The sequence below is a fragment of the Eucalyptus grandis genome, chromosome 9 (assembly GCF_016545825.1).
Source record: "Eucalyptus grandis isolate ANBG69807.140 chromosome 9, ASM1654582v1, whole genome shotgun sequence".
In the NCBI taxonomy this organism is placed as follows: Eukaryota; Viridiplantae; Streptophyta; class Magnoliopsida; order Myrtales; family Myrtaceae; genus Eucalyptus; species Eucalyptus grandis.
The window spans coordinates 32,772,623-32,795,273 of NC_052620.1; the positions used below are offsets into that span (position 1 = coordinate 32,772,623).

Sequence of the window (22,651 nt, forward strand, 5' to 3'; positions counted from 1 at the left end):
GCGAACTTCTTACCTATCATGTTTTGAGTATTTGCTATTTCGTGTGAAGAGATTTGTGACTTTTGACACACCACTTATAAATAGATTGAGTAGTCATGGCTCAAATCAAGCATCTCGTCTCGTCAATTGTTGGAGTTTTGTAAATTCTTAGAGGGATAGTTGAACTAGTGGACCCACCCCACCCTGTTCACCTAACAAAAATGGCTCCTTATGTATAGTGTCACCTCCCCTAAAGAATACACACAAATAAATAAAATAAGTCCTATGTAAAATATGGATTCCGTCGCATGGCACTACTACTTATCATAGGGAATCACGTGTTTTGATATACACGTACAATGCTCAGATCATACAAATTGGAATTTCATGGTATCGGCACATTATTGTCATTTTGAAACTAATCTATGCTTGCATAAGAGGATGATTGATTAGTGGGCTTCTAGTTGTAAGTCTGCAATATCACCGCATTGCAAAACCATATCATCACCTACGATTCATGAGCATTTTGAACTGTACATGAATGTTCTGAGCCCCAAGTTTTCGCCAGATCGTCAATGTCAAAGGGGTACAATGAAGAAGCAAACTTCCCTAGTGACATGTTGGGCAAGTGCGGGTGGATTTGCGGGACCAAAGATCTTTTGGGCGAGACAAAGGAATTGAATGAAAAGATGAGGTGGTCCTCTGAGGGATCTCCCTTAGAATTCCTGATGTGCATGTATTACGTTCTTGACTTGTTTATCAAGAGCTCGTGTTTCAAGTCGGTCGCATCGGTCGCATGAGATTTTGACATAAGGTCAGAGATCAAACCATCGATGGAGATGCATGGCTGCATCCTTAATAAGCTAGAAATAGACAGTGAGGAGATTAATGAATAATCCCTTCTTGAACAAAATTTTAAGTACCAGGGAGGAGGGTCATATAAGAATTTAATTTTGATTTACTTTTGCTGCGAAGAGTCTGAAGACGTCTTTGCAAGTAATATCTTGGCTTGGGTGGAACACTTAAATAAGCTAATGCGCGCTATAAATAATATAATTATAATTTGTTCATTGAGTGTTCTAAGGTGCTTTTTTAGCACATGATTTCTTGCGGCGTAAAAGTTATTCCCTCGTTTCACGTCTTTTACTTCATGTGATGATGTGAATATGTGGCATGCTAGACTTGGTCATATTGGCCAACAACATATGAATAGACTAGCCAAAGAGGGCTTGTTGGGCAATATTGAAAAAGTCGATTTGCCCATATGTGAGCATTGCCTAGTAGGGAAAACGACAAGAAAACCATTTGGAAAAGATAAAAGAGCTGAATTTCCTCTGCATTTAATTTATTCTAATGTCTGTGGTTCAATGAATGTGAGAGGAAGGCAAGGGGCTGTTTGTTTCATCACTTTTATAGATGATTCTACTTGATTCGGATATATCTATTTGATTTCTCATAAATATGAAGCATAAGTTGTTTCAAAAAGTTTATGAACCTGGTAGAGAATCAATTAGATAAGAAAATAAAAGTATTGAGATCCGATCGAGGTCGATAATATTTATCTGATGAGTTCAGAAAATAATGTGATGAAAAGGAATAGAAATACAGTTGTCTATTCCATATACTCCTCAACAAAATGGTGTTGTAGAGAGAAGAAACAGAACCTTACTGGAAATGGTTAGGTCCATGATGGTGCATGCTAACTTACATATCACTTTTTGGAGTGATGCGATGTTAACTGCTATCTATATACTTAACCGGGTGCCTTCCAAATCAGTTAGTTCCACTCCATATGAGTTATGGACAGGTAGAAAACCGGACTTAGGTTTTCTTAAGTCATGGGGTTGTGCTGCCTATAATGAATCCTCTCACAAATTTGGTAAATATGGTCCCAAATGAAAGAAGAGTATTTTAATGAGATACTGCGAACACTCGAAATGGTATGTGTTCATAGGTGAGCAGGAAAGTGGGAGAATAACTGAATTTTGAATCACGGGATGTCACATCCTTAGTGGATGAATTTCCTAAGAGGGGCAAAATAGGAGAAGATTATTTCCTATTTAAAACCTTGGATCAAGATAATGATATTAGTGGAGTTCGTCCAAGTGGGAGTAATATGAGAAGTGATGAATTGAATTCAACTCATTCTCAATTACAACCACATGATGAGATGATATCGTCATTATCTAATCCGAGTGGGAGCATAATGGGAAATGATGTGCTAAGTGTACAATCTCCCATATAGCGAACAAGTCGCTAAAGTATTCCCTGTCGACGTTTTGACATTGAAGGGGAAACTTTTATAATTGCTCCACGAGATAAGGATGATCCAAGAAATATTAATGAGGCTCTGAAATGCCCTAGTAAGGAAAAATGGATTTATGTAATGAAAGAGGAGATGGAGTCAATGAAGTCAAACCAAGTCTGGGAACTGATTGATCTTCCAAAAGGGACGCAGAGCTATTGGGAACAAGTGGGTTCTCAAAATAAAGCAAAAGGCTGATGGCTCGATAGAAAGGCATAAGGCTCGCCTTGTGGCGAATGGGTATAATTAACATAAAGGAATTGATGATGAAGATACATTTTCTCCTGTAGTGGGATTTACCTCGATTCGCATTATTTTGGCAATAGTGGCTAGTATGGATCTTGAGTTACATCAAATGGATGTAAAGACTGCTTTCCTCAATGGAGAATTAGAGGAATGAACATATATGGAACAATCTGCTGGTTTCATAGTGAAAGGCCAAGAAGAAAAGGTATGTCGACTTTCGAGGTCGATATATGACCTTAAGCAGTCGTCAAGACAATGATATATACGCTTTCATAATGCCATAATGGCATATGACTTTACAATGATTGATAAGGATCATTGTGTATATATCAAAAGATCCAAGGATCAATTTGTGATCATATCATTATAAGTTGATGATATACTAATTGCCGGAAGTAATATGGAGTTTGTCAATACTGTCAAAAGTTGGTTCTCTTCCAATTTTGAGATGAATGATATGGGATTGTAAACCCATAAACACTCCTATTGCAAAAGGTGAAGGATTGAGCCATAGACTGTGTCCAAGGGCTCCACAAAAGAAGGAACAAATGAAACATGTTCCTTATGCTAGTGCTGTTGGGAGCTTGATGTATGCTATGATGTGTACAAGACCTGACATATGTTATGTAGTTGGAATGGTGAGCAGATACCGATCCAATCAAGGTCAAGCACGTTGGAAATCCGTTAAAAGAATACTAAGGTATCTAAAGGGGACTGCTGATTATACGCTGAGTTATTAAGGAAAGGATCTGCGACTCTAAGGCTATTATGATGTTGATTGGGGAGGAGATTTAAATAAAAGGAAATCTACCTCTAGGTTTGTTCTCTTACCGAATAATGGCACCATGTGTTGGAGCAGTAAGAAACAAAAGTGTATAGCCTTGTCCACGATGGGAATTGAGTTCGTGGCATTATCGCAGCAAGTATAAGAAGATGTTTGGCTTAAGAGATTTTTTGGATCATTTAGGTGTTATTGGAAGTGTTGCAGATTAATTGTTGGTTAATTATGATAGCCAAGCAGCAAAAGTGTACACCAAAAATCCAAAATATCATGGCAAGACCAAACATATAGATACCAAGTATAATTTTGTCATGGATATGATTGCACGAAAAGATGTGAACTTAGAGTACATACTACGCATAGAATGGTAGCAGATCCTATGACAAAGCCAATACCTAGAGATGTGTTTTGTGGCCATATGAAATCTCTAGGATTGCGTAGAGGCTAATGTACTGAATATTGTAATTTCTCTAAGTGTTCACATTTGATGAATTTGTGTTTTCATCATTAATGCCTATGAATCTTTGTTTGATCTTTATGCATCTTAATGCTTAGTGCATTACTTTAAGTTAGGAAAGTATGTCGGACAGATCTGAGATTAGCCCACTCACACGGGTAATCGCCTCTATTTACTGTGTGATAAATAGAGATGAGACTGTTTTTAAGCTTATTATCTAGGTGATAATCGAGAGCTCAAGCTTAAAACACGTATGTTGCCTTAACTGGGTGTTAAGATGAGGACATAATACTTACTATGTCCGAGAGTAAAATACCCCACATATTTTACTTTATCTGTCTATGATGCCAGATGTGAGTTCTGATGAATTTAGTGAATGAGTAGATACGTGAACTCAAGTTAGACATTGGGTATGTTTGAACTATCATCTGTACGGTATTGAAAGGTGTAGATATACGCTCCATGGGAAATGAGTTAATACTGTAATACGTATTTCATACTACGTATGCATGAGACGACCAATAAGAGTGGCAAAAGTTTGATCTCAACTTTTTTATGTCGTGTGAGACTCTTGAGGAAAAGAGTTCCTCAATTTTTAATCCCCTCATGACTCTTACTTATCCTCAAGATTTCTATTTAGTGTTTGCTATCTTAGGATGTTGCCAATGGTCATGTGTTGATTCGATCTAATGGGGCATTTCTAGAAAAGCAAGCTGAACTGAAATTGAGAGTTTGAAGGAAAGAGGAAGATCGAATTTGGAGAATCACATTGTAGTTTTTGTATTCACCGGTTAACCAATTATGACTGTCTTTGTGATAATCATAATTGTGAATACAATATATATATATATATATATATATATATATATATATCATTGTTTAAAAGAGATCAAGAGAGATATAAATGTGATCGATCGATCTAGGGTATTGCATACTAAATCTACTCGGAGTGAAATGCCCATTATGAGATGCTATATATTCCTAACAGATGTATGGCAATGAGCTCTCAAAGTATGCTGGTCGCACGGATTATTCACCGGTATGAATGTTGATGAGAGGAAAAGAGGATCTGTTCGGCCCATCATGTTAAGTGAGAGTCTATGATGGATTTTTCTCTGATGGGGCTGAGTAGGGCCTGTCCGCCCATGTTGGTTTTGGACCACCATGTGCGAGTGGGAGATGATGGATTTATGAGATGGGCTTAAGGCCCGTCCGCCCATGTTGGGCCTAAAAGCCCGGCCCACGGGAATAGGGCCCATGGATGGGGGAAGGTATAAAAGGGAGGAGAGAGAGAGAGAAGACACCTCTTGGGAAATCAGAACATACGTACGTTCCTCTCCCTCTCTCCCTCCAAGAAAAAGAAAAGAAAAACGCTTAAGGCGTCCCGTCTTCCCTTCAAGGCAAATTGGCATCATCGGATCAGAATTTCTTTCTCAGTTTTCGGCATTAGTGTTTAATCTGTGGCTAACAAGGTACGCTCGAATCCGTGGTGTGCTTTACAATCGGTGATACGTGTTTTCCCGGGCTTCGTCTTCCGCATTGATTTAGGGGTTCGATTTAGTGTCGAATCCGGTTTTCGGGGATCAGTCATTCCCAACACTTATAAAGAACAAAAAGAAGAAGAAGAAGAAGAAAACAGAGCACAAAAGAAGAAAAAAAAATCAGAGAAATTCAGGATGGAGCTATCCTGTCCTTTCCCATTTCCAAAGCTAAAACCAAAAGTAATGTGAATCCTCCAAAATCACAGGTGGTTCTTCAGTGCTAGGAAAATGTTTAGGTTTTTTGACGAATCGCCTTTTGAATATAAGATTCAGCATTGAAGTCCTGAAACCACCCAGAATTGCGCGAGGCATCGGTGCTTAGTAAGAGCTACATGTAGGAAGAAAGGTAATTGCGAAACCACAAAAAATTTAGTAAGAGCTTCATTCGACAAAAAAATTAAAATAATAAGAGCTTCTAGTGTCAAAGGTTGAGCTAGTGGTGGCGCTAAAGAGTCACGAAGTCCCTCCCTCCTATGTCTCATTGGCTACGATCTCCTCTGGTATTAGGTACGTAATCTCCCACAATTCGCCGCAGTTGCATCTTCGGTCGCCTATCTAAATCCGTCGATTTTCGCTTTTGTGCGCCATTTCTTCTTCTTCTTCTTCTTTTTTTTTTTTTTTTTTTTGGTATCATTTTATTTTAAGATTCATCCAATAGATTGCTTCACGGATTCGCTGATTGGCCCTCCTTTGATTGATTCTCGGGGCTTGGATTGCTTGGATCTTGATTGATTATGTGGTTGAATAGGCCGTGATTGGTAAATGTAGACCATAATCCATTTAGTGTAACCAGAACAAATTGGAGAGACGAGTTAGGTCCTTCAAAAGGTTGCTTGTTTCGTTCCCTTCCAAATGCTTACATATGAAGCACTCGTCGGTCGATAGCATAATTTATTTTTTGCTTTTCCTTTCGCTCTAATACGTTGAAATTCCGTAATTCCACGAAACCAAACTTATGTAGTTACGAATTGATTTTGATTTTTACTTATCTAATTTTTTTTGCTAATCATTTGATCATATAAGAAAGATATATTTGTTCATCTAGATTAATCACTCTGCGAATATTTTTTGGACCCGCGGTTGCATTTTGACCTTTTTTGATTAAAAAAAAAAAAATCAAGCTCGTTCTCCAGCTGACTTGGACGAGAGTTTTGGGTGCATTCTTTTTTTGTCTTATTCACGACAAATCGGTTGCGCGATCATCCCACGCATAAACGTACTCTCTGCTCTCCGCGCGCTCCCTCTTTCTCTGTCTCCCTTCCCCCTCCTAACTGCTCCGTCCATTTCTCTCTCTCGAGCACTAGCATTTTCTCTCTTCTGCTGTTCGCTCTCACTGTCCCTCTCTCATCTTCTTCCTCTCACCTTACTCTCTCGATAGAGCAGCAGGCTTTCCGCTCCCCTATCTTCTTCTCGGTAAGCTTCCCTCTCTTCTTCTCTCGGGCTCTCTCTCTCACAGTAGTCTCCTCTAATCTCTTCTTTGTCTCTAGCGCATTTTCTCTCTTCTCTCTGGCTGTTCGCTCTCACTGCCCCTCTCTCACCTTCTTCTCTCGCTAAGCTTCCCTCTCTTCTTCTCTCGGGCTCTCTCTCAGAGTAGTCTCCTCTAATCTCTTCTTCGTCTCTGTTTAGTTCGCTCGAAGAAAATGGAGGAGATGTCGGATGTTGAGATGATAATACTGTATGCCGGTAAGTGTTTCGTGCCCTCCCTCTCCCCTCCCTCTCTTATTTGTCATTTTTGGCTAACTTCCATTTTGTCTCACTATCAGCTTTAATCTCTTTCACCGCTTTCCTCATCAGTCCAATGTAAGCCATCTCTTTTCATATATGTGGTTCCATAAATGCTCCTGTTGTGTACTCCTGCGTCGCTTCACGAAGTTTATTTGTGTACTCTGTTTCAATGTGATAATAGTATATGGGGTTCGTTTATTTGTTCAATCACAGTAAGAGATTTCAAGCTCTCGAAAATTAAACCATTGATGTGGTTGGCCGAATTGGTTAAGACTTGCTCCATAGTGGTTTGAAGCCGTCATGGGTCCTTAAGCCCCCACTTGCTTCTCGATCTTAGGATATTCTGGTCTGTAAAATGAGTCCAGCTTTCTCCTCAGCTGATGGTTCATCCTATAGGCTTTGATGACTTGATAGGTAGATGATGGTAAATCTTGCATTGCATATTGTTCTGCTTCTCTTATGCAGTTGTATCCACTTTTAACTGAATCTCTGCCTGATTGTGTCCCTATCCATATGATCTCGTCAATAGTAGTTGTAGGTCGACTGTTTGGTGGCATGCAAGTCGACACATTGCCTCAAATCTTCATTTGCCTTGCCTGCTCATACGGTTTCTTGTAAATACTTTTTAATGTCTGGCTGTTACACTTTGCTTTACAGTGAGACTATCGTCACTATCGTAGGAAACAGGTCTCTAGGGCACTTTAGGGTAGATTCATACCTGGCTGCTCTGCTGAACTATGGATTTATGATCATGTTTGGCATTGTTCGACCGAGCCAGCTCCTCACATTCATCGATATCGTTGGCTTCGTAGTTGAGATGATATACGTAGGCATTTTCATTCGTTATGCCAACAACAATGGAAAGGTATTCTTTAATTTGGTTCCCTAACATTTATATCTCTCCACTCATGCTGCTAATGCTCGTATTTTTTCCTTTTACAGAAGAAGATAGTGTATTGCATCTATGCTGGAGTCACCTGTTTCGCTACGTATTCTTTGGTTGTGATGTTTGTTGCACACCATCACAATACTAGGAAAATTGCCTTTGGAGTCATCTCTGTTGTGGTCAACATCCTGATGTATGGCTTTCCGTTGGCAGTCACGGTATATATACTGCTCCCCTCTTAATTGTTTTTCTGCTAAAAATCTCACTGTTCTGCATCTTTCTTTGTATTTGTCTAATGCAGATACGTGTAATGAAAACGGAGAGCGTTAACACTTCGTCAGTCTGGGTCGCAGTGGCCACCTTCCTCAATTGCTGTGTGTGGGTGGTTTATTCGGTCATCTTGCACAACTCCTATCAGACGGTAATTGTAATAAAATTTTGGTTCAATTTCAATTCGTTTTCGTTTGAGTCAAGTTTAACAATTAATCAACAACTGTACAAGTTTCAAATGCTGTGGGGGTGCTGCTCGGACTCTTGCAGTTGCTGATATATTGCTATTACACGCCCACTTTAAACCCTGTTACCCCTGCCATGCCTGGAGCAGATGCCATCGCCGAAGTAGCTCCGGCCGTGGCTATGGTATAGATGGAATTCCTCCTCATTTTACAGAACGAAGGTGAATCGCAGCTTTAGAGCTCCCTTTCCCAACCACTAGTTCAAGCTATCTCTCAATGTCAGACTTAGGATTTCTGTTTCTATTAGAGGGTAACAGAGTATGTTTCCTTATAGTTTGAACTGACGTAATTTCCAAGTTTTACCCTCCTCTGTTGATACTGGTTCCTCAGATACAATGGTACTTCTGTTAGTTGTTTTACAGCACTCTTTGATCCACAGTACTTCTGTTGATACTGGTTCTGTTAGATATATGCCCTAAAGCTGCTATGTAATATGTACATACTAGGGATTCCATTTGTACATATAAGGATTATGTTATTATTCTTATTTTTTTTAAGGAAATTGATTAATTATTAATTAATTAATTGATTAATTAATGTGGAAATGGTCAACAAATTTTTTGCTGACCACTTCGCACGAATTCGTGCATGATGGTCAGCGGTTGCTGACCATCGTGCACGCATTTTGTTCGTGCATGGATGGTCAGCAACCGCTGACCATCGTGCACGAAATCGTGCATAAACGGTCAGCGGTTGCTGACCGTTCCATTCATGCACGATCGTGCTCGATGGTGCATGAGAACGAGGATCGCAACGGTTGCTGATCCCATGATCGGCAACCGTTGCTGATTCATGTATAAATATTAAAAAGAAAGGCTGCAAAAATGTTGCAACTAAGAGAGATTTTCTGTGGGTGTGCGTCTTGTTTTTGGCGACACTTCAAGGGGTTGAAATACAGAGAAAGGTGGGTGTGCGCTGTTTGGTTTTTAGAGAAAATGGGTTGTTAAAGTCAAGAGAAACGTGTGTGTTCTTGTATTCTTCGAGAGACGAGAAAGTATAATGTTTTCTCATTCGGGCCGTGACTATAATACATCGAGGATACGGTGGATCATTTCCACGTGATTGCTAGCACAATCGAAGTGGAGAATATCCGAAGGTTCTCTCTTCCGTTCGACGTTCGTTGTTGGTGTGTCCGAACTAGAGGTCCGACGCTTGTGGGACTCAAATTGTAGAACATCCGAACCGACTCGTTTCAAAGCGCACTTCGAGAGGTAATTCGTTTAACTCCTTTTTATGTTTAGATTTTTGATTAAAACGCACGAACAACGCCTTAGGAGAATCATGTGTAAAATATATCTTTGTTTCCGCTGCGTTTATTTCGTTAATTTTTCTTATACATGATTCATGAATACCCAACAGTGGTATCAGAGCCAACCTTAGGTGTTTCGTGCGTTTAATTGATTTATAGTTCAAATATATTTTTGCGTTCTAATGGCCAATTTACTTTTGTTAAGAGAATCGGTTCTCTTGCTCTTATGTGGCCTATAGAAGTTGATTGATTTATGTGATAAATTTAATCAACTAAGCAAAAATTAGAACTAAATCAATTTTGAATCAAAAATCCATAACTTGTTGTACTTCGTGTTTATATTCTACAAATGATATGCAGAATTTTATGCATGCCTTCCAGAGCTTTAAATTTTGAATTTATGGCTCGTAAGGAAAGGTGGTGATCATGGAAAAATCCCTAATTGTTGTGATTGTTGTATGGATGAATGTATGATGATTACAGGTATTCTTTTTGGGGATGTAATTATTAAATGGAGGCCGCGTCCTTCCTTTTATTTTACTTTAATTTTTCTTGATATGTAATTTTTAGTATAGTTTAGTATTTCAATTGTTGATGTAAATACTACAAGAGAGGAGGAGCCATTGGAGGAGCCATTAAACCGGTGAGCTCTTTGGGCCCGGTCTTTGAAGAGTTCAAAGATTGAAGAAAAAGTGAAGAGCAGGTCCATATAATTAAAACATTAAAATGGCTAAATGGGTCTTTTTGGCTCAAGACCCATTGAACCATAATTCCATGATCACCACATAGGATAGATATTATGTGATATCTATTTATTTATTGTGTTTATGATATCGTGCATGTTAAACCAGTTAATGTGCAAAGTGAGACCGTTAATAACGACCCAAATCTCCTTACAAAGAATATTAAGTCGAAACGGGTTTCGGACTCGTGGCCTTCCATCGTCGTGGTTTGATCCAATATTATAGTGGTTAATTACCATTTATAATATTGGACCACTCCATTATACATATGATGCTGTGGGGTTGGAGCCAAATGATTTCCAATAACTGTTAGGTGAGGGAATCATTTGTGTTTTCAATACTTGCATGAGACGATGGGCTAGACTTAACTATGATCATGATGCCAATAACTGTTAGGTGAGGCTTTCATGGTCTAGAGGCCGAAGTTATGATTGGGACTCGCATATGATGCGTTGAACAAGCTGGTTCACTCACTAAGTTCATAGGACACCAATAACTGTTAGGTGAGGTGGACTTTGGGCTAGTGGGACTCCAATCCCCACTAGTAATCTTTACCCAACGAAGATTACCGCTTCCCATCTTAAGGAGTATGGGATTCGAATATAAATTTAGTGGGAGGATCTATTTCATTTAAAGACCAAAATGAAATAGTTATTATGAAAAGTACAACGGCTAACAATTTATTTTCTGCAACAGATATATTATTACTCTGAAAATGGTGACCACAAACCCACTTGCTTCTATACTTGACAAGAATTGTTTGACTGGACCCAATTTCACTGATCGGGTGAGGAATTTGAGAATTGTTCTCAATTCAGAAAAAATTGGGTATGTGCTTGATGAAAAGATGCCAACCTCCTTTCCCGAGGGTGGGACCCAAGAGGAGCGTGTCACTTATGATAAGTGGCGTGATGATGACTTAAAAGTTAGGTCATATATGCTTGCTTCTATGAATAATGAATTACGAAGAAGTATGAATCTATGGAAGATGCTTTGGGTTGATCATTTTGCACTTAAAGGAATACTTTGATGAGAATGGTCGAACCTCTAGATATGAGATATCTAAGGCATTGTACCGTATGAGGATGGCTGAAGGATCATCTGTTAATGATCATGCTTTGAAAATGATCTCGGCACATTGAAGAATTGGCTAGGCTGAATCTCGTTATGGACAATGAGTTAGCTGTGGATTTGATCCTCCAATCTTTACCCGATTCCTTCTCGGGTTTTGTCCAAAACTTCCACATGCATAAGATGGAGAAAACTCTTGCTGAGTTACATAGCATGTTGGTAGTTTATGATAAGGAAATGCATAACACGAGGCCAAATGTAGTGGCTATGGCTAAGGCTTCTTCTTCAAAGGGTAAGACCATTTTAAAGAAGAATAAATGGAAGAGGCCTGCCAAACCTGTTGTGCAACCAAAACCCATGATTGATAAAGGGAAATGTCATTACTTGTGGTGTCAAAGGGCACCGGAGGAGGAACTGCAAGAGGTACCTCGCGAGCTTGAAGGTCAAGCCCAAGAACCGACCTTATGAAGGTATGGTGTCTATGCTTATTGAAACCAATCTTATGGTTAGTGCTGAATCCAGCTCATGGGTTCTAGATTCTGCTGCAACTTCACATATTTGTATGTCTTTGCAGAATCTGGAAATAAGCGAGGATGCTAAGGCGAAATGAGATTGTCTGACGTTTGCCAATGGAGCAAGAGTTGCTGCATTAGCTATAGGGACTTTTCGTTTATGTTTCCCTTCCTGGACATGTAATGGTTTTAAAGAACTGTTTGCATTATAAGAATGCTGTTAGGAACATCATCTCTATACCTCGTCTGGGTAAAGAGAATTATGAATTTTCTTTCGCCGATGATGTATGTTCTATTTATCATAATAGAATATGTGTTGGTTTTAGCTTATTAACCAACAATCTTTATACCATTACAATGTCCGGTAATGTGATTACCAATGTCAATAAGCAAAATAGAATTGATATAAATGCCATAACTAATAAACGCCCTAGAGACGGTCCAAATAAAAAGTATGTTTGGCATCTCCGATTAGGTCATATTGGAGAAGACATAATTAACAAGTTGAGTAATGATGGATACATTGATCCTTCAAATTTTGAGTCATACTCGACTTGTGGCATGTCTTCTAGGAAAAATGACCAAAGCGCCTTTGTGGGACAAAGTGCGCGAGCTGCCGACATATTAGAATTAATACATACAGATGTATGTGGACCAATTAATGAAACTGCTAGAGGTGGTTATAATTACTTCATTACCTTCACCGATGATCGTCACGGTATGGTTATTTATACCTCATGAAGTATAAATCTGAATCCTTTGAAAAGTTCAAGGAATTCAAGGCTGAAGTTGAGAAACAAACAGGAAAATGTATTAAGGCTCTTCGATTAGATCGAGGAGGTGAATACCTTAGTACTGAATTCCTAGACTTTCTTAAAGAGAATGGCATTTTATCACAATGGACACCTCCCGGAACTCCGAACATAATGGTGTATCCGAACGAAGAAATTGTACTTTATTAGATATGGTACGGTCTATGATGAGTTACACCGATTTGTCAATATCCCTTTGGGGATATGCCCTTGAGACAGCTGTATATATACTGAATAGAGTGCCGTCCAAATCTGTTCCAACTACGCCCTATGAGATATGGCATAGCAGAAACCCGCTTAATCATATTAAGATTTGGGGTTGTCCAGCTTTCGTGAAAAAAGCTAAAAATGGAAAAATTGGAGGCAAGATCTGAACAAGGTCGCTTCATTGGATATCCAAAGGAAACTCTTGGATATTATTTCTATTTTCATTCAAACCAAAGAATTTTGGTATGCAAGCACGCTTCTTTTTGGAAAATCAGTTCATCCAAGAAAGTGGTGTCTTTGGCGGAAAATAGTCTTACAAGAAGAAAATAATGAAGTGCCAAACTACCGAGTTCGATACCAATCTCGATTCAAGGGGGAGCTTCGATACACAACCTCTTAGGAGAAGTGCGAGAACGTCTCGCCCACCTGCTCGTTATAGACACTCGGTTGATCATATTGAACCATTATTCATTGTGAATGATAGTGATCAACCCGGTGATCCTAAAACCTATGAGGAGGCGATGTTGGACATTGATTCTGGAAAATGGCTAAAAGCCATGAAATCTGAAATGGATTCAATGTATTCCAATGAGGTTTGGACCTTGACTGACCTGCCTGATGGTATTGTACCAATTGGCTGTAAATGGATCTTCAAGAGGAAGATGAACGTTGAAGGTCAAATTGGAATTTACAAAGCATGGCTGGTGGCGAAAGGATATCGTCAAAAATAAGGAATTGATTATGACGAAACTTTCTCACCTGTGGCCATGCTAAAATCCATTCGGATTATGTTGGCTATAGCTACACACCTTGATTATGAGATATTTCAAATGGATGTCAAAACGGCTTTTCTAAATGGTTTTCTCGATGAGGACATCTATATGGAACAGCCACAGGGTTTTGAATCCAATAGTGAAAAACATAAGGTGTGTAAGCTTAAGAGATCCATTTATGGACTCAAACAAGCCTCCAGAAGTTGGAACATCTGTTTTGATGAGGTAGTCAAATCGTTTGGCTTCATCAAAAATCCGGATGAACCTTGTGTATACAAGAAGATCAGTGGGAGTGCAATTGCATTTCTAGTTTTGTATGTCGATGATATACTTTTGATTGGAAACGATGTACCAATGATATCATCCATAAAACTATTCTTGTCACAGAAATTCTCCATGAAAGATTTAGGAGAAGCAACCTACATTTTAGGTATCAAGATCTATAGAGATAGATCAAGACGATTGATTGGCCTCTCACAATCTACGTACATAGATAAAGTGTTAACACGGTTTAACATGCAATGTTCCAAGAGAGGATTATTGCCTTTTAGGCAAGGGATCCGTCTTTCTAAGGAGATGTGTCCCAACACTCCTGAAGAAAGAGAGCGGATGGCAAAGATACCATATGCATCCGCTATTGGAAGCATAATGTATGCTATGCTATGTACTAGACCTGATATTGCGCATGCTGTAAGTATTACCAGCAGATATCGACCGATCCAGAGAAGAGCACTGGATAGCAATCAAGAATATTCTTAAGTACTTGCGAAGGACTAAAGATTTATTCTTGATATATGGAGAAGGAGAATTTAAAGTTGTAGCTTATAGTGATTCCGATTTTCAATCGGATCCTAATGATTATAAGTCTACATCTGGGTTTGTCTTTACATTCAATGGTGGTGCGCTTAGTTGGAAAAGTTCCAAACAAAGCATAACCGCCGATTCCACCACCGAGGCGAGTATGTAGCTGCTTCCAAGCAGCAAAGGAAGCCGCTTGGATGAAGAAGTTTATTTCTGAACTTGGAGTCGTTCCTTCAATTGAGCAACCGATCACATTGTTTTGTGACAACAATGGGGCGATAGCTCAAGCTAAGGAACCAAGGTCTCACCGAAGTCCAAGCATATTGAGAGACGCTTCCATCTCATCGAGAAATTGTTGGGAGAGGTGATATCGCCTTGCAGAAAATTGCCTCAACAGAAAACGTGGCAGATCCCTTCACTAAGGCCTTACCTCGCCTTCTTTTGAAAGACATATTGATACAATGGGTTTGAGGTACCGCAAGTTGGCTTTAGTGCAAGTGAGAAATTGTTAGATGTATGCCCTAAAGTTGCTATGTAATAGTTACATATTAGGGATTTCAGTTGTACTTTCATTATTATTATTTAATTAATGGCAATGACGTATTCATTCATTTGTCCAATTATTTTATATTGATGAATGATTCCATAAGATCAGTTGCAACTAGACCTATTCTTGAGACGTCAAGAATATATGTGACGGGTTCATAGTTAGACTGAATCTTTAAATTGTTCCCGGTCGATGGATTATTAAGTGGATATTAATAATCCTGTTGAGACCGGTGTGTTCTTAACTTCGCCATTAAGTATTGGATACTTAAGGGAATGATGAGTCACATGTTATTAGGTATTATGATGCCTGAGTTAGAACACAGGTGTTTGTATTAGACAAATTCACTGAACGTGAGGCATATGGAACGATTAGCGACATGGAAGCTTTTAGCGTGGTCAATGTCTAATTGTTCATGCTTTGGTCTTGTGTAAATAATCCTTAGACCTGAGGCACAGTGTTAACTTGTGTATCGAACAACTATGGTTCACGGGTGCACATAATGCCGGGTCGTCGATCCGTCTTTATACTTGATGGTCATAGTTTATTCATATAGGAAGTTACACGTGTGCGCAATATGGAATCTGTCTCCTTGTTATATGCAAGGTATGATAATGATGTCCTATGCGATCTAATTGTGACACTGCATTGAAATCCTCGGCCGGGGTTGTAATCGAGAATAAATTGTTTATGTCTCAAATAAAATGCATGTCAATTAGATTTGTGCATATGATCGAATTAATGACTTGACAAATATTCCATGGTCTTTGTTTGATCGGGACATAGTAAGACGGGGATTGAATTACACCGTAGCCAAAGCTGACAGTTCATTATGTTCTTAAAGCATTCACACTATCTGGTAGCCATGACATATTGCTAGATGTCAATCGTGGCTTGTAGGACCTAAAAGATTAATCGGGACAATTAATTCTTTTGGAAGTACTAATGTGTTAGTACAAGTCTTACTACCAGCTTAGTGATGAACCTAAGGATGTCACACACCATAAACAACTAGGATAACGTGGAACAAGAGAGAAATATTATTGCAAATGTGTTTGCAATTACTACAATCGAATTGAGTCGATTTGAAATTAAATTAAATGAGATTTAATTTAATTTGTATCATAGTCACGAGCCTACTTGCATATGATGCACACGCATGCCCAAAGTGGATATATGTTAACATACCAAACAAGTTGGCTTTAGTGCAAGTGGGAGATTGTTAGATATATGCCCTAAAGCTGCTATGTAATATGTACATACTAGGGATTCCATTTGTACATATAAGGATTATGTTATTATTCTTATTTTTTTTTTAAAGGAAATTGATTAATTATTAATTAATTAATTGATTAATTAATGTGGAAATGGTCAGCAAATTTTTTTGCTGACCACTTCGCACGAATTCGTGCATGATGGTCAGCGGTTGCTGACCATCGTGCACGCATTTTGTTCGTGCATGGATGGTCAGCAACCGTTGACCATCGTGCACGAAATCGTGCATAAACGGTCAGCGGTTGCTGACCATTCCATTCATGCACGATCGTGCTCGATCGTGCATGAGAACGAGGATCAGCAACGGTTGTTGATCCCACGATCGGCAACCGTTGCTGATTCATGTATAAATATTAAAAGAAAGGCTGCAAAAATGTTGCAACTAAGAGAGATTTTCTGTGGGTGTGCGTCTTGTTTTTGGCGACACTTCAAGGGGTTGAAATACAGAGAAAGGTGGGTGTGCGCTGTTTGGTTTTTAGAGAAAATGGGTTGTTAAAATCAAGAGAAACATGTGTGTTCTTGTATTCTTCGAGAGACGAGAAAGTATAGTGTTTTCTCATTCGGGCCGTGACTATAATACATCGAGGATACGGTGGATCATTTCCACGTGATTGCTAGCATAATCGAAGTGGAGAATATCCGAAGGTTCTCTCTTCCGTTCGACGTTCGTTGTTGGTGTGTCTGAACTAGAGGTCCGACGCTTGTGGGACTCGAATTGTAGAACATCCGAACCGACTCGTTTCAAAGCGCGCTTCGAGAGGTAATTCGTTTAACTCCCTTTTTATGTTTAGATTTTTGATTAAAACGCTCGAACAACGCCTTAGGAGAATCATGTGTAAAATATATCTTTGTTTCCGCTGCGTTTATTTCGTTAATTTTTCTTATACATGATTCATGAATACCCAACAGGTTCCTCAGATACAATGGCACTTCTATTAGTTGTTTTACGGCACTCTTTGAACTGATGAGTTATCCACAAGAATATACTCCAAAAGTTGAGTTATCTAAAAACTAATTGTCTAGTTCCTCAGGATTCAAATTTGTATATTGTAACGGGAAGACCAATGCAAATTAACTCTGCTTCCTGTGCAGTCCAGTAGTTCATTCTTCATAATTGCAAATATATATCGACTTCGTTAGTTGTTTCGATACCTCTTCCGATAAACTTCTCTGAAATGATATAAGCCAATTTATTCTTCTGAACCGATGTAAATCTGCAACTTGGAGGCCTAGCACGGGTGAAATTAGCTGAACTATACTCGTGCATGAGTCACACATAATCATACATAAACATTTTCATTACAAGTGCCCCATCTAAATGTATGAGGAAGATTGTCCAGAAACCAGATGAATCATTCTCGAATGCCTTCTTTCTGCAGCTTGCTCGAATTCATTATCTTGCATATGGCGATGTACGCTGCAAACATATAAGGAGGTGCTCTAGGTCATTTATCCCCTTGTATCTGGATTCAAGAAAGGGACAGAATTGGGTTATTGGGAAGTCCTCTTCCTTAGTTCCAGGCTCTCAGTCTTAATGTTGGCCATGGATATGGCTATGGCCAAGAACAAAAAGCTATAAGGCATCGACAGAATTAGTTTCGCTATGGTTGGTTGTGGTAATAAGATCGAAAGAAATTGCTCCAATCATCCAATCCCAATATTTATGCATTTGAAAGTGAGATAATAGAAGGCTTAATTTGGTAATTAGCGAGACTGAAGCATTGCGATGAGTGATCCGCATAATTTCGTATTAGCACAGCATAGTGAAGCATTCAAAGACCTTGAAGAGTATAGCTCGAATGATAAAGTTAATGTACCTTGTTGTACTTCTTCATAATTTTGGAGAACGCGAGTTGATTCAAGTAGCTTTCATATCTGTACGATGATCATTCAATTCTATTTGGTAGCTGTAATTAGCAATTGAGAATATCGGTTTAGCATCTTCCTGCAGTTAGCGAGTGATTGGTTTTAGGCGATTGCTTGTCCCTTAGTCAGCATAACAGAACACTAGCCAAATTGAGTGACGGTGTTGGTGTTACTACAACTACGGACCCACCGGGAAGGAGCTGGGCTTTGACGGGCTGAGGAACCCAGAGACAGTGCCCAACGACTCGCTGGTGGTGTTCAAGACGGCGCTATTGTTCTGGATGACGGAGAGGAAGCCCAAACCCTCCTGCCATGCCGTCATGGTCGGGAGGTAATGCCCCTCCGAGGCTGACCTCGCGATGAACAGGACGGCTGGGTTCGGGCTTGTGGCCAACATAATCAATGGCGGTCTCGAGTGCGGCATCCCCAGGGAGGCGAGGGTCAACGACCAGCTCAGCTACTTCCGGAGATACATCGAGCTGCTTGGGGTCGACACGGGGCCCAATTTGGATTGCCAAGATCAGAAGTCCTTCTAGTAGACAAAAGGATTGAAAAGATGATGAAGATTATGGTTAGTAAACTTGATGTTGCGTCTTAAATAAAATTTGCAAAGTGGTCATTGTCGGAACAAATGGTAAATTCCAAGAGATCTGAGTTAGATGGGAGCTGACTAAGTTGGCATCACTATTTGGTCCTAATCTTTATGTCGCTGGTTTGGTTCCATCTTTTGATTTTGTCCACGGCGTCCGCGCCACGCCGCCTCGGCCCCCGCATCCCGAGATTTTCCACGCCGCCCCCTCCGCCTCCGTAGAAAGTTTAATGCTCCCCCATCCTACACTTCACCGTTTTTTCATCCACGCCCCCATCCCAGCCATTTGCTCCTCCTCCCATGCGGGCCCCGCGCGATGACCTGGACCCGATCCGCACGTTTGGTCCTCCGCCAACTTTTTAAACCCCCTCTGTTGGAACCCGTGATAAAAGCAATTTTTGAGAGGCGCCGGAGAAGCTCGCATGAACTGTCGTGGAAGTACCGCCGCGAGCGGACCGACAACCACCAGCCTCAACCTCCCCACCCTCTTTGTAATCGCGACGCGACCACTGACTAAAGAGGCCTAATAGAAATGTGAGAATGGCGAACGCGAGGGGGTCCAGGACTGCGGCCGCCGCCTGGCCGTGCAGGAAGCACCCGAAGCACCAGCAGGCGGCAGCCGGCCAGTGTGTGCTCGCTCTGCTCGAGCAAGAAACTCTCCCAGATGTCCAGCGGGCACTATCTAGTATCTACGTAGCTCGGCCGGCGCGAGCAATCTACGTACGTAAGCTAAACAATTGACTTCATGCTTAAAAACATATATGGTTGAGCAATATAAAGAATACAAAATAAAGTAATATTACATTTTCTCTAAATAACCAAGTCCGTTCAACCCTTATATAGCACAGATGGACTTTGTCCTACAATATATCATAAATTCGTGCCACTTGCTTAAGCGAAAAGGAAATAAATGATTGTTTTAGAATAGTTAACAAAATGATGGGAAAGAAGTCAAAAGAAAAAGAAAATAAAAACTCTATATTCTTCATTAAACCTAATTTAAGAAGTGGACTGGTGTCAAAACAATATTATTTTAAATACGTTCCTTCATATGATAGCAAAATGGATCCCGTGGATCCATACTAACGGAACTGTAAATTAAATGGGTCCTATCATGAAGTTTACCTAATAAATAAATTGCTTCAAATGTACTTGATTGATCTATATGATGCATAGGACATACAATCTTTTTTTTTTTTTCCTTTTTTTGTAGTGCAAAGTCGATACTTGAAAAATCGAGGTTAATGGTTAGCCCAACCATCCTAAATTTTGACAACAGTTTATCCCTTTCATTTCATAATCTAAAGTTAACTATCTAAGATGGGTTTCCTCATCGTAAAGCTAAATGAGAATTCATTTTTACGCCGCAAGAAATCAAGTGCTCAAAAAGCACCTTAGAACACTCGATGAACAAATCTTAATTATATTATTTATAGTTCGCATCAGCTTATATAAGTGTTCCACCCAAGCCAAGATACTACTTGCAAAGATGTCTTCAGACCCTTCGCAGCAAAAGTAAATCAAAATTAAATTCTTATATGACCCCCCTCCCTGGTACTTAAAATTTTGTTCAAGAAGGAATTATTCATTGATCTCCTTACTGTCTATTACTAGCTTATTAAGAATGCAGCCATGTATCTCCATCGATGGTTTGATCTCTGACCTTGTGTAAAAATCTCGTGCGATCAATGCGACCGACTTGAAACACGAGCTATTGATAAACAAGTCAAGAACGTAATACATGCACATCAGGAATTCTAAGGGAGATCCCTCAGAGGACTACCTCGTCTGTTCATTCAATTCCCTTGTCTCACCCAAAAGATCTTTGGTCCCTGAAAATCGACCCGCACTTGCCCAACATGCCGCTAAGGAGGTTTGCTTCTTCATCGTCCCCCCTTGACATTGACGATCTGGCGAAAACTTGGAGCTTGGAACATACATATAAAGTTCAATATGCTCATGACTCGTAGGTGATTATATGGTTTGGCAATGCGGTGATATTGCAGTCTTACAACCAGAAGCCCACTAATCAATCGTACTCTTATGCAAGCACATATTAGTTTCAAAATGACAAGAATGTGCGGATGCCATGAAATTTCAATTTGTATGATCCGAGCATTGTACATGTACATCAGAACTCGCGATTCCCTATGATAAGTAGTAGTGTAATGCGACAAAATCCATATTTTACATAGTAATTATTTTATACATCCATGTGTATTATTTAAAGGAAGCGACACTATACATGAGGAGCCCCTTTTGATAAGTGTACAGGGTCGGGGTGAGGCCACTAGTTCGACTATCCTTCTAAGACTTTACAAGGCTCTAATACTTGAGAAGAGGTGTTCGGTTTAAGTAACGACTACTCAATCTATTCATACGCAGTGCGTCAAAAGTCAAGAAGTCTTTCCACGTGAGATAACAAATGCTCAAGGCCCAATAAGTAAGAAGTTTGCTTCTCACATTTCTCAAACCCTTAACTTCATAGAGGATGACAGAATTACCCTTCATTATTAATGGCCTACCACGTTCAGTGATCCCCCTGAGGTTCTTGAGTCCACAAGCAGCAGTACAACACCAAGCCTGTTGGTACGGCATCGCAAAGCAAGAATGATGGGTCTTGGCTTTGCCAAGTTTTTGTGACTCTAAGGAAAAATACCTGCCGACAACCGAACTTACCAACTCGGCAGTGAAGTGAAACCAAGAAGAAACGGACACTTCTGTACGAGCGCCATGTGAAAAAGATGAAATAAAAGTAACTGTTTCACTACGCATTTTAATTTGCTCACTCGTAAAATTAGACCACACATTTCCTTACTTTCAATGAAGCGGAAAAAAAAAAAAAAAAACTTCATTCGCTAGAGACGAAACCGATAATCGATCCCTCTAGATCTGCACATCTTTCGTTCTCCACTAACGAAACACTAAGCTGGTCACGGCGCATACCATCCTGCAATGGGAGCATGCAAGCAGTACTCATCAGAGGAGGTCCCCCACGAGAGGGAAATGCAATGATTAAAGAAGGGAAGCGCCATGCAAATGCATTAACATTGGGTCGGGTGTGCGTCTCTCGGTCCTGTTTCACTTGAATTAATTGAACCATGTCTTCGTCGATGATAGGTTTTCAGTTATGTCCAATTCACTACAGACATGGCACGTTGGTCTCTCTTTTGTGGGGTTTCTCTTTTGTGGGAGCGTCGATTGCATCACTTTTCGAGCATTCATTTTCAAAGTTTGAGGGTGTCGCGACCTAAATTTTCAGGGGCAATCCTAAAGTTTAGGTTAATGGATTACTAAGTCCGAAGACTTGGCACGGACTCTCCCAAGTCCTACCAATCGCGACTTGATAGAAATTAACTCATTTAAACATGCAATTTCAATTTGGAGCCGCCACTAACCAATTAGGGTTGGTTAGAAACCCAAGTAAAGTATGGGAGAATACTTTATTTTTGCGAACCAGAGATTCAGTAGGTCCGGGGACATGATTACGCTAGATTAGTCTAACGCCCTTTCGGTACCTTTTATTTTAATTTCAAAAATATTTTGCAGGCAATGTTGATTAATTTTAACTTAAGCTACTAACATGCAAATGGTGGTCATGCGAGTGCACAATCACTAAAATAACATTCAATAAAAAAAAAATGCTAATAAAAATGCATGCCCTAAACATAATTTCTAAATGACATGACACCTATTTTTTCTTTTTTCTTTTAAAAATGTTAATTATATGCAATCTTAATTTAAACTTAATATGCATGAATTTATTTTAAT

At 39.7% G+C, this 22,651-nt stretch overlaps 1 protein-coding gene across 1 annotated transcript; it reads left to right on the forward strand.

Moving 5' to 3' along the window:
• Window positions 1-6,949: 6,949 nt before the first annotated feature.
• LOC120288511 (putative bidirectional sugar transporter SWEET7d) lies at window positions 6,950-8,854 on the forward strand. Its single transcript, XM_039302547.1, has 6 exons — window positions 6,950-6,992; window positions 7,715-7,899; window positions 7,977-8,138; window positions 8,222-8,341; window positions 8,461-8,559; window positions 8,798-8,854. The coding sequence occupies exons 1-6, from the start codon at window positions 6,950-6,952 to the stop codon at window positions 8,852-8,854; spliced, it is 666 nt and encodes a 221-aa protein (XP_039158481.1).
• Window positions 8,855-22,651: the final 13,797 nt, after the last annotated feature.

Bases quoted from the DNA above. Each gene is read 5' to 3' on its own strand.
- LOC120288511 (XM_039302547.1), top strand. From the start codon at position 6,950: ATGGAGGAGATGTCGGATGTTGAGATGATAATACTGTATGCCG. The intron at 6,993-7,714 runs GTAAGTGTTTCG...TCACTATCGTAG, and splicing joins GATGATAATACTGTATGCCG to GAAACAGGTCTCTAGGGCAC. The intron at 7,900-7,976 runs GTATTCTTTAAT...TTCCTTTTACAG, and splicing joins ATGCCAACAACAATGGAAAG to AAGAAGATAGTGTATTGCAT.